The following is a 12,617-nucleotide window of genomic DNA, read 5'->3' on the forward strand; positions in this document are numbered from 1 at the left end:
GTCATCCTTTATTTTAAAGCCTCCATGGAACATACCTAGCAAAGAATGGAGTCACACTGATTTGATGCCTGAGCAAAGCCATCAGGAACAACAAAACTAGAAGATAAAAGATATTTCCCTTGTAACCACACTGTCAATCTCCTGTTGTTTTCATGTTCCCTTTGTCCTGAGCCCAAAGGTGGAGCATTTTTGCTTTGTTTTTGGTGCAGTGCCCATCATACTTGTGGTGGTCTCTGAACAAAGGCCTGCTCCCTGCTGGGCACAAGAATTGAGCCTGTGCCTGGGGCAAGATTCCTTTCAAAAACAAATAAGCAGGGCATCTTGCCTCCATTTTGCCCGTCTTAAGGAAGAGGCCAAGGTTCCACTCCCTTTGCAAGTAGAGCAGAATGTACTTTCTTTTTTTTTCTTTTTTTTTTTTAAAGATTTATTTTTTTGACAGATAGAGATTACAAGTAGGCAGAGAGGCAGGCAGAGAGAGAGAGAGGAGGAAGCAGGCTCCCAGCCAAGCAGAGAGCCCGATGTGGGGCTCGATCCCAGGACCCTGGGATCATGACCTGAGCCGAAGGCAGAGGCTTTAACCCGCTGAGCCACCCAGGCGCCCCCAGAATGTACTTTCTTAAAACTATTCAAATATCACAGTTGGGTTCAATTATCTGCCGAAATAGATTTATATAAAAGGAAAACTTACAAAGGAGAAATTTGTACCAAATAACAGTCTACATTTTTGTTAAATTTTCTTTTTCTTTTATAAGGCCATCCAGTTGAAAGTCTGAGTGCCCAGGAAAGAAGGGGGGGGGGGAGGGGAATTAAAAAGGAAGAAGAAAGGGAACAGAAAAAGAAACCAAAGTATTTAAAGATTTTTAAGCGTAAACCTGAGGTCATGGCTCCTCACCAGCCATGCGGCCTGCCAGGGCCTTCCCCTCCATCACCTTCTATCTTACCTTCCACTTCCGTATCTGCGTTGGAGGGTCAGGCAAGGAAAGCTGGCCCCTAGAACTTTAGCTGTTCTAAGCTCCTAGCTCTGCCTGCCTGCTTCTAACTAGTTGGCTTAAGGTCCAAACTAGTTGGCTTAAGGTCCCATCCGACTGACTTACTCACACCTCTAGGTCTTGATGTGAACCCTTTCTTCCATCTGCAGGGCCATATTACAAATTACAGCTGTGCAATAAATTACTACAAACTTGGTGGTGTAGTGGCCTAGCTCACAGTGTAGGTAGGTCAGAAATCTGGGCGGTGGTTAGCTGGGTCTTCAGCACAGGGTTTCATAGGCTGATAGCAGTGTGTCGTGCAGGCTCTCTTACTTTCTGGTGGCTCTGGAGACCATCTGGCTTCCAAGATCATTCAGGTTATTGCTGATGTATCTTTGGAAACCCTTCCTGGAAGTTACATTTCTGGGTTAAGGGATAGGTGCAGTTGCAATTTTTACTAGACATCATCAAATGGCTTCCATAGGGGTTGTACCATTTGCATTTCCATGAACATTGTTTTTGTAACTGCCCCTTTCAGTATAGTCTTACCTGGGGATAGGTATTGGCTAGTCTCCTAGGTGAGAAATGGTTTTATTCCTATGATGTAGAAGGCCTTCTGCTGTTTTATTTGACCTTTCTCATATTCTGAGCAAAGTTCAACATCTTTTTTAGTTAGATGGCATTGTATTTCTTTTTCTCTGAACTGCCTTTTTTCCTATAGGGTTATGGGTCTTCTGTATTTTTAAAAGTGCTTTATGGATTAGTAATATTAACACTTTGTCTATATTAAGTTGCAGATTTTCTTCCCAGTTTGTCATTTGTCTTTTACTTGTGATATTTCCCATGGATCTAAAATTTTTATGAAGTTATTTTTACATCATCAAATTTATTAATATTTTTGTTATTGCCTCTGCATTTTGGATCATAGATAGGAAACTTATTCTCTATTCTGAGGTTATAGACGAATTCACCTATGTTTTCCTCTGGTACTTATATAGTTTCATTTCTTACATTTAAATATAATTTGTTTGGAATTTATCTTGATATATACGCATAAGGATGGAGTTAATTTTATCTTTTTCCATATGTCTGTTAAATTATCCCAAAGATGCTTATTAAAAAAGTCTTTTTTTCCCCACAGATTTGAAATGCTACCCTTATTATATATTAGATTTTCATATGCAGTGGGTCTATTTTTTAATTTTCTTCACTGTTCCATCGCTAATTCTATCCATGTGCCAGTTACCAGACCTTTTTAATTATATAGACTTTGAAATATATTTTGTTTTATTACCTAGTAGATCCTTCTAGTTTATTTCTATGCATTCCTGTGTGTGTGTGTGTGTGTGTGTGTGAGAGAGAGAGAGAGAGGAAATGTCTCAGAAGAGAGACAAGCACTCATTCCTGGAACGAGTAGGTAGGTAGGTAGAAGAAGATAAGCTGGCAAAGAAACCTGAGGAAGGGGAGACTTTAGAGGTAGGAGGTAATTGGAGGTTTGCAGTCTCACATCAGGGCAGAGTACTTTTGGACGGAGATACTGATCTCTGTGTCAGGTGCTGCCACAGAATCGCAAGACGTGAGGAGTAAGAAGCATCAGTGGTTATCATTGGATAGGAGTAGAGTGGAGTGGGCTATGGAATGAGGGGGGAGGTGAGGAGGTACATTCAAGTGTAGACAACCATTGTGAAGTTTCTCAGTATAAGTGAAAAGAAAGGAAATAAGGAAAGGTAGTACCTAGAAAGAGTGTAGGGGAGTTTTCTTTGTTTAAAATTCACATAATATAAAGTTAACCATTTTATTTATTTATTTTTTAAAGATTTTATTTATTTGTCAGAGAGAGAGCAAGAATAGGCAGAGGGAGAAGCAGGCTCCCCACTGAGTAAGGAGCCCAGTGTGGGACTTGATGCCAGGACCTTGGGCTCATGACGTGAGCTAAAGGTTGATGCTTAAGCGACTGAGCTACCCAGGTGTCCCTCATGTTAACCATTTTAAAGTGAGCACTTTGGTGGCATTCAGTACATGTGAAATAATTACATCTACCTGGTTCTAAAGTGTTATCACCCCAAAGGGAGACCCCTTACCAATTAAGAAGTTACTACTCTCCATCGTCCCCTTTCCCTAGCCCTTGGCAGCCACCAGCCTCCTTTCTGTCTTTATGAATTTACCTCTTCTGGGTATTTCTTACAAGTAGAGTCATATAATATGGGAGTTTTGTATCTGTATTTCTTCCATGTAGCATAATGTTTCATAGTTCTTCCATGTCGAAGAAACTAGTGACTATGTAAAAAATGCTGCTGGAAGAACTCTGGGACACAGAGGCAGGTGGGTAAGAGGTCAGGTTCTTGGAAAGGTGAGCTCCATTCATTTGAAAGTGGGAAGGTGGGGAGATCCCGTCTGATAGCTTTCATGTAGTCTATGATGTAGAAGGCCAGACCTCCACCACAAGGTGGGAGTTAGAAGTTCAAAGGAGTGGAGATGATGTGAACCAGTGATGGAATAGAGGGGTAGATGCACTAACTAGAGAAATGCAGTTATGATTGGTGGGTGATACTAGATATTTTGAATCTGTTTATTTCAGTTCACACAGGGTCTTTTGTGGGGGGAGGGTCCTCCAAATGTTGCCTAGTCACAGGAGGAATATTTACGTGCTAAGGCAGTATTCTTACTGTATCAGCACTCGGGGTCCAACCACAAGTAGGACCCACAGGGTGTTCCACCTTCACAAGTTTAAAAAGGTTTTGGTTGGGCTTTCCTGAAGCAGACATTGTGATGGAAGCTGGGAAACAGTATATTTATTCCAACACTAGTGCAAGGAAGGGGGGGGCGAAGAAGTCGATCGGTGCAAGCCCCTGAAGCCATGGCCATCCCAGCAGGGAGTTCTAGAGTGAGTAGTGTTATAGATGGTCCTGTATTAGGCAAAATTGGTGAGGTTTTTATAACCATACTTGGCTCAGTCATCAGTTACAGGCTGCTTAAAAGCTCATGAGCTTGACCAAAGTAGCTCTTTGCATAGGAGACAGACCCTGAAGGACCTGACACTGTAGTTTTCTTGGGACCAAAGCAAGTCTTTACTTAAAGAGTTGATTTGGGCATATCTGCTTCAGGATAGGGAGTTTTGCTGGGCTCCCAGCTAGAACACCTTAGAGCCGAGTCATGTGGGAAGTAAACTTTTTCAGAACAACTCTTCCAGTCATTGCCCCAGAAATTGTTCTTTTTTTTTTTTTTTTTTTAAAGATTTATTCATCCATTTGACAGACAGAGATCACAAGCAGGCAGAGAGAGAGGGGGAAGCAGGCTCCTTGCTGAGCAGAGAGCCCTATGTGGGACTCGATCCCAGGACCTTGGGATCATGACCTGAGCCAAAGGCAGAGGCTTTAACCCAATGAGCCACCCAGGCGCCCCCCAGAAATTGTTCTTAAAAGCTGAGTGTGTGGATAGGAGCTTGGTGGGCTGGTGGAACTGGCACCAGAAGTTACACTCTGCTTCTTAGGTAGAGTGAGCTGAGCCCTCCCATTTGAGAACACAGACATGTGTTCCTGGGGGAGTGAAATCTTGCTTATGAGAAAGGCTTTATTCTCAGTCAATCAAGTGATCAGGAGTGGTGTGGATTTTGAAAATGTCTCATATGTTTTTGACTTCACCATTCTTTGTCAGAGAAATGACAAAAAGGAAAGTGCACCTAGTCAGCAGTCAGCAAATATTTGCTAAACAAGCGAATGAAAGAACCATTGTGAGCAGAGCAGCAGCAGGAAGGAAGCAGAGGGTCAGATTTCCCTGTCATCTTTTCAGAGGACACTGTGCTCCAGAGGTAGCAGCTTGATGGGCTTAATAACAGCTCAACATGGAAAGTGAGGATGAAGGATAGAGCCTGGAGCAGAGGCACAGTGGTCCAGGGTCTGGCTAGGGAGGTTCCTGAGTATGGTAGACATGGGTAGACTGCCTCAGCTGGCTTGTAGGAAGAGAGTGTGGGCACCTGGAAGTGGATGGATGACTGGAGACTTGCCACATGTAGCCTTGGGACATGGAAGGATGGTCTGGTAACCTTTTCTCTGGGGACGCTTTTCCCCTCCCCATTGTTAGAGAACTTTGTGCCCCTCCCCTACTTCCAGCAGCTTCCTCCTCTAGCCTTTGTTCCCCACCTGCTTTGTCACTTTCTCCCCCCAGAACTTAATATGACTGTCTCCCCCGATACCCAGTCCATTGATTGACCCCCAGCTCAGGCCTGTGGCCCATCAGCCCCTTCTTGGTTCTCAGAGTCTCTCAGTGTGCTTATGGCCTCACTCTTTATCACCCAGCATGGACCTCGTGCCACCTGTCATTTGTAAGACACTGTTGATTGCCATTCCCCTTGATTCCCTCACCTTCTAGTTGTATAGGGAAAGAGGTAGAACTGGGCAGGTTGCTGGATTATAAATGAAGAAATGGCTGTGGGGTGCAAGTTAGAGTCCTGGGGTTTGGGCTGCTGTTGTGGTTTGTTTACTAGCCCTAGGAGTGGAGCTGCAGCTGGGCAAAGAAGGGAAGGAAAAAAGCCAATAAATGTAATAATTTATTATTTTAATGACTTATTTATGTAGAAGTTAAATTTGACAAATTGTTTCTACATCTTTTATTTCACTGGATTCCATTCTTCTGTCCTCTTTTTCTCCCTTCTGTTTTTCAGATGTAGCCATTTTTCAAAGCTGTCATAAATACTTTGTCTTTTCTCTTTGGTTTCTGCCTCAGATTTCTGGCTTCAGCCCTCATTGCTATGCAGATGACTCCCAAGCCTGTGTTTCTAGCCTCATATTTTCAGCTGATTGATATATATCCACTTGTCTCACTGGTGTATACACACTTTTAAACCAAACTCATGATAATTTCCTCCCAAATTCCTTCTTCCTACTTAATCATGACACCGTTACCTTTCCAGTTACCTTACCTTTCAACTTTGCAATCTGCCTCCCTCCCCAGCCCCCACTAGTTTACTCTTAACAGTTGTCTTGCTCTGCCTGGGCCCATCACTCTGTTTCCATTCCCAGTGCTCTCTCTTGTTTCTACCGCATGACTTTTTACTAAGCTATGGCTCCTTGCCCAGTCTTCCCAGCCACAGGTGTGTTTGCCTCCAGGTGCATCCTGTACACATCAGCCACTGTTCTTGTTACATGATTTTTTCCCCCAAAGAAATGATTCCCCTATTGCTTGCTAGAGCCAAGGTCCAGCTTCTTAACATGGACTATGAGGGTCCACAACCTCTTTCTTTCCTTCTTGTCTCCTACAATGACGCTTCTCACACTCACCTCATTTTCTTTTCCCTTTTTAAAAAAAAAAGATTTATTTATTTATTTGACAGAGATCACAAGTAGGCAGAGAGGCAGGCAGAGAGAGGGGGTGGGAAGAAGGCTCCCTGCTAAGCAGAGAGCCCAATGCGGGGCTCAATCCCAGCACCCTGGGATTATGACCTGAGCCGAAGGCAGGGGCTTAACCCACAGAGCCACCCAGGCACCCCCTCACCTCATTTGCTAGCCATGGGACTGCTTCCATTTCTCCAACTGTCCTGGACTTGACTTCTTCCTTGCCTTTAAGTTATTTTTTTATTCTAGAGTTTCTTTTGCACTTCTCTCTTTCTGGGCTCCCTTGACCTGTAGCCTACATAATTTCTACCTGTTTAACCATACTGATTTATGTCCATTGTAATGGAATACTGTGACACCATTGAGAAGTGAGGTAAGGTAGATGCACATGCACTGACATGGAATAATACTGAAAGTGCACTGCTAGATGAGAGAAAACATCTCATATGACAATACGTATGGTGTCATTCCATTCTTGAAAAAATTATTAGTAATAAATGTATACAAATGTGTATATAGAAAATTTAAAAAGTTGTGCCCTATTTATTATTTTGGGGAGTGCTTCTGGGTGGCTTAGTCAGTTAAGTGGCCCACTCTTGGTTTCAGCTCAGGTCATGACCTAAGGGTTCTGAGATTGAGCCCTGTGTTTGTCTCCTTCTTCACTCAGCATGGAGGCAGCCCCTCTTTCTCCCTCTGTCCTCTCCTTGCGCATGTGTGTACTCACTCTCTCTCAAATAAAATCTTTTAAAAAAGTAATTTTTTTAAAGAGAGTGTAAGTGGGGTGGGGATGTGGGGGTACGAGTAGAGGATGAAGGAGTAGAAGGGGGAAAGAATCCCAGGCTGGCTCCTCACTGAGCCCTGAGCCTGTCACAGGGTCTGATCTCACTACCCCGAGCCAAAAACCAAGAGTTGGTTGTATAACCGACTGGGCCACCTAGGCACCCCAATAATAATTCTTGAAGAAATATGATTATAGGATGGTTACATATTCCTGTAATGTTTAATTTTTTCAAGTATAATGATTGTATATTTCTGTAGCAATCAAAAAATGTAAAGGAAAGAAAAAGTGGGGGGGAAAGTTGTCCTTCCTCCCCCCACTTCAGGGTTCTTCAGAATTTTCTCCTCTCTAATTGCTCCCAGTAGTCTTACTTATATTCCTACTGTCTACCACACCCTCTTGCTTGAAGCTCACATAAAGCCTTCTATTATAGTAATATATGGATTTGCTTTATACCCCCTTCTTGGTATCATTTGCATCCTAGAATGCCTGTAGGGCCTGGCCTGGTGCCTGTGCTTGGTGGTGCTCCAACAGTGCTGGCTGAGCTAGGATGCCATGCCCCAGGCATTTCTGGGTATCCCGGGACCTTAGTGCTACTTTGGTTTGGGAGGAACTGAAGCCCTGTTTTTACCACCGCAAGAGCTATATATCTGATGAGGCTGATTGATTGGCCTTTAATTCATTACCAGCTTCCAGAGTAGGGTCCTAATGATGACGATTGATAAAGGTGTGATTGGAAATCTGATCTGTGTTCTTACTGATCCTTAGAGGAATCTATTCCCACATGGCAACCTAGGCCCTTACCTAGCATTAGATAAATTCAATTCAGCAATCCATCAAGACATAAAGTAATTGAAGTGTGCCTGCCAAGAGTGGCAGGAAGAAATGATGGAAGAGTTTTTGGCTAAAGGGGCTGAGCTGTCCAGCCCTTAGGGAATCCATTATTCTACCAGCCCACAAATCCCTCTGTTGAGCCTTAACAATGTCTGCTTTGTTCTCAGGCCCCAGATCAGCACAGATTCTGGTCTTTGTATTAAGGTTGGCTTGTAGCACATAGTGAGAGACTTTTCTCTTTGACCCCAATCTGTTTTCTTGGGGTGAATAGCAGAGGTGTTGGCAGTTGGGATTCAGTTGTTCCTGAAGTGCTGTCAGGCTCAGGACATCCTCAGCAGAGCTCAGAGACTGGGGAGGCAGTGTCTGGTGGTAGAACAAGAATTGCTTTTGAAGTTAGGCAGACCTGGGTGGGAGACCTCATTCTCCTACTAGCTTGAAGGCTACTCTAAGCAGGAACTTCTGTGGGTTGCAGGATCCTAGGTGGCGGGTAATTTGGGAAAATATTTGTTGAGTTGGGCTATTGGTAGAACCAAAGGTCTCATCTCATCTGTAAGATGGAATACCTATCTCACAGGATTGTTGTGAATATGAAATAAGGTATGTTAATAGCAACTCTAGGGCCTAGCACCAAGAGGTGATTGTTAACTGCTGGTTTTCTCTTTTCTGTCCCCTTCCCCCTTACACTCTTAAATGTTAGAAATCCTAAGAGCTACTATGTACATACTTACTAGGCTGCAATGACAATGGCTTGAGCTGATGTCATTTTTTAGCAGGTGTGGCCTCTCTCCCCATCTGTTGTTGTCTTCTGTGGTCCTCATAGCTATCTACATGGTCTCTGAAGGCTCTCTTAACAGCAGTGGCTCATGGCACAGCAGTGTCATACAGTGGAGAGAACCAAGGACTGGGACAAGTTACTTGAGCTCTTTGCCATCTGTCTTCCTATCTCTAAAAAAGTAATATTTTCCCTGTGTAGAATTTATATTGCAGTCCAAATCTACGTGTATTTGAGAGGACATTCCTTACCCCACTGTTTTCATGAAGGATGCTGTGTCGTGTTGTATGCCTCCCTTCCCATTGCCCTGCCTGCATGCACTTAGCTTCTCCTGAATGCCTGTCTTAGGATAGGAACTTACCCAGTGAACTATTATTGACACCATATTGTGATAACGGTGGTTAATGCTGTGCTCATGGTGTGGTAGTGCACTTTTTTATTAGGCTGCCTGCTAATTAAAAGGACTTTAAGTAGCTGTTAGTAAAAGAATATATACAGAAGACTGTTTAAATATAAATTAAAAATAATTTAAACTCTGTGGTTGTGAGGCTGGAGAAAACAAGTATAGTAATCACTTAAATAATTACAGGACCTAAACATTGAATATAGTTCTGAATGTCCTGGCAGCCAAGAGAAAAAGGTAAATATGATGAAATACATAATTATCATCTAATAAAATTGCCAGTATTTATATTGGTTTTCTGCTGAGAAACAAGCTTTTACTTGGTACTAGTAAGAACTGATCTAAAAGAATCTTTTTTTTTTTTTTTTTTTTTAAAGATTTTATTTATTTATTTGACAGAGAGAGAGCGATCACAAGTAGGCAGAGAGGCAGGCAGAGAGAGGAGGAAGCAGGCTCCCTGTTGATCAGAGAGCCCGATGTGGGGCTCGATCCCAGGACCCTGAGATCATGACCTGAGCTGAAGGCAGAGGCTTTAACCCACTGAGCCACCCAGGTGCCCCTAAAAGAATCTTTTTTAAAATTTATTTTTCTTTTCAAGTTTTTATTTAAAATTCTAGTTAGGTAACATTGTTAACATTGTTAACAAGTGCAATATTGGTTTCATGAGTAGAATTCAGTGATTCGTCACTTACATACAGTATTCAGTGCTCATCATAACAAGTGCCCTCCTTAATACCCATCCCCCATTTAGCCCATCCCCCCCATCCCCATCATCCCTCAGTTTGTTCTCTGTCATTAAGAGTCTTATGGTTTGTTTCCCTCTCTCTTCCTACCCCCCCATATGTTCATCTGTTTTGTTTCTTAAATTCCACATGTGTGAAATCATAGGGTATTTGTCTTTCTCTGACTTAGTTTGCTTAGCATAATATACTCTAGTTCCATTAATGTTGTTGCAAATGACAAGATTTCATTCTTTTTGATGGCTGAGTAATACTCTGTGTGTGTGTGTGTGTGTGTGTGTGTGTGTGTGTGTGTGTGTGTGTATTCACCACATCTCCTTTATCCATGCATCAGGTGATAGACATTTGGCCTCTTCCCATAGTTTGGCTATTGTTGATAATGCTGCTGTAAACATCAGGGTGCATGTATGCCTTCAAACCAGTATTTTTGTGTCCTTTAGGTAAATACCTAGTAGTATAGTTGCTGGATCGTAGGGTACTTCTATTGTTAACTTTTTGAGGAAGCTCTGTACTGCTTTCCTGACTGGCTGCACCAGTTTGCATTCCCATCAGCAATGTAAAAATGTTCCCCTTTCTCCACATCCTCGCCAACACTTGTTTTCTGAGTTGTTAATCTTAGTCATTCTGACAGGTGTGTGGTGGTATCACTGTGGTTTTGATTTGTGTTTCTCTGATGATGATTGATTTGAGCATTTTTCCATGTGTCTGTTAGCCTTTTCTGTGTCCTCTTTGGAGAAATGTCTGTTCATGTCTTGTACCTATTTCTTTTTTTTTTTTTTGTCCTACATTTATGTTTATTAAAAACTGACATAAACAAACAAAACCTGTACAAAAAACATCCCCAATTATGTATCACTTTGAAATAGTAATCTTGAGAGACATTATCGCCTAGGACCCCCTCTTCCTCTACCCCGACCACGTCCTCTTCCTCTTCCTCGGCCTCGGCCTCTTCCTGCAACAGCTTCCCTTTTCTTAGATTTCACCTTTGGTTCAACATCCACAAGTAGTGTATCCAGAGGTAAGCTGTCTGGTAGGATAAAATATCGAATGTTATTTCCTCGAATACTCAGTGTTTCCAGCTGTACCGGTTCTCTATTCTTCAAAGTCATTTTCACAGCTTTAAGATGGGTATTCATGCTGACATCTACACCTGTGATTGTTCCATGGACCTGTGTTCCATTCTTTAATTCGATGGTTACAGTTTCATGACTCAATTTCATCAAAAATCTTACGAGCTTCATCCTAGCGGGGCCGTCACTGTTTCGGTGGGATTGTGCACAAAACCCGACTACCCAGGTCCGAAAAACTAGGCGTATGAATGGCCGGAAATGCTCTTGTACCTATTTCTTAACTGGATTTTTTTTGGGGGGGTGTTGAGTTTGATAAGTTCTTTATAGATTTTGGATACTAACCCTTTACCAGGTAAGTCATTGGCAAATATCTTCTCCCATTCCGTAGGTTTTTTTAAGTTTTTTTTTTTTTTTTTTTTTTTTTAATTTATTTGTCAGAGGGAGAAAGAGAGTACAAGCAGGGGAGTGGCAGGCAGAGGGAGAAAGAGAAGCAGGTTTCTCATTGAGCAAGGAGCCCCATGCGGGACTCCATCCCAGGACTCCAGGATCATGACCTGAGCTAAAGGCAGATGCTTAACTGAGCCACTCAGGCATCCCCTACAGGTTGCCTTTTAGTTTCATTGACTGTATCCTTTGCTGTGCAGAAGCTTTTTATCTTGACGAAGTCCCAGTAGGTCATTTTTGCTTTTGTTTCCCTTGCCTGTGGTGACATGTCTAGTAAGAAGTTTCTGTGACCGAAGTCAAACAGGTTGCTGCTGCCTGTGTTCTCCTCTAGGATTTTGATGGTTTCCTGCCTCACATTTAGGTGTCTCATCCATTTTTTTTTTTTTTTTTTTTTTTTTTTACATTTTATGTACTATGGTTTATTTATGTTTGTAGACTTCATTTTTTTTTCTTTTTTCTTTTTTTTTTCCATTTTATTTATTTTTTCAGCGTAACAGTATTCATTCTTTTTGCACAACACCCAGTGCTCCATGCAAAACGTGCCCTCCCCATTACCCACCACCTGTTCCCCCAACCTCCCACCCCTGACCCTTCAAAACCCTCAGGTTGTTTTTCAGAGTCCATAGTCTCTTATGGTTCGCCTCCCCTCCCCAATCCATTTTGAATTTATTTTTGTGTATGGTGTAAGAAACTGATCCACCTTCATTCTTCTGTGTGTTGCTGTCCAGTTTTCCCCATACTGTTTGTTGAAGAGACTGTCTTTTTTTCCATTGGATATTCTTTCTTGCTTTGTTGAAGATTAGTGGACCATTTCTGGGTTCTCTATTCTGTTCTATAGATCAGTGTGTCTGTTTTTGTGCCATACAGCCTTGATGACTATACCTTTAATAATACAGCTTAAAGTCTGGAATTGTGATGCCTCTAGTTTTGTTTTTCTTTTTCAGGATTGCTTTGGCCATTTGGGGTCTTTTCTGGTTCCATTTGGGGTCTTTTCTGTTTATTGTAGCTCTGTGGAAAATGCTGCTGGAATTTTGAAAGGGATTACTTTAAATGTGTAGTTTCCTTTGGGTAGTACAGACATTTTAACAATATTTGTTCTTCCAGTCCATGAGCATTGGACTGCTTTTCCATTTCTTAATGTGCTCCTCAGTTTCTTTTATTAGTATTCTTTAGTTTTCAGTACAGATCTTTCACTTATTTAGTTAGGTTTATTCCTAGGTACCTTGTTGTTTGTATGTATTAAAAGCATTTTTTAGGGGCGCCTGGGTGGCTCAGTGG

General features: G+C 42.2%; 2 protein-coding genes across 6 annotated transcripts in view; one reads left to right on the forward strand and one right to left on the reverse strand.

Moving 5' to 3' along the window:
- SIL1 (SIL1 nucleotide exchange factor) overlaps nucleotides 1-12,617 on the forward strand; it is a 220,020-nt gene that overhangs the window by 81,264 nt on the left and 126,139 nt on the right. The window lies entirely within an intron of this gene.
- LOC123938740 (small nuclear ribonucleoprotein Sm D1) lies at nucleotides 10,587-11,151 on the reverse strand. Its single transcript, XM_046000377.1, has one exon. The coding sequence runs from the start codon at nucleotides 11,064-11,066 to the stop codon at nucleotides 10,707-10,709; it is 360 nt and encodes a 119-aa protein (XP_045856333.1). The 5' UTR covers nucleotides 11,067-11,151; the 3' UTR covers nucleotides 10,587-10,706.

The sequence above is a fragment of the Meles meles genome, chromosome 3, assembly GCF_922984935.1.
Source record: "Meles meles chromosome 3, mMelMel3.1 paternal haplotype, whole genome shotgun sequence".
In the NCBI taxonomy this organism is placed as follows: domain Eukaryota; kingdom Metazoa; phylum Chordata; class Mammalia; order Carnivora; family Mustelidae; genus Meles; species Meles meles.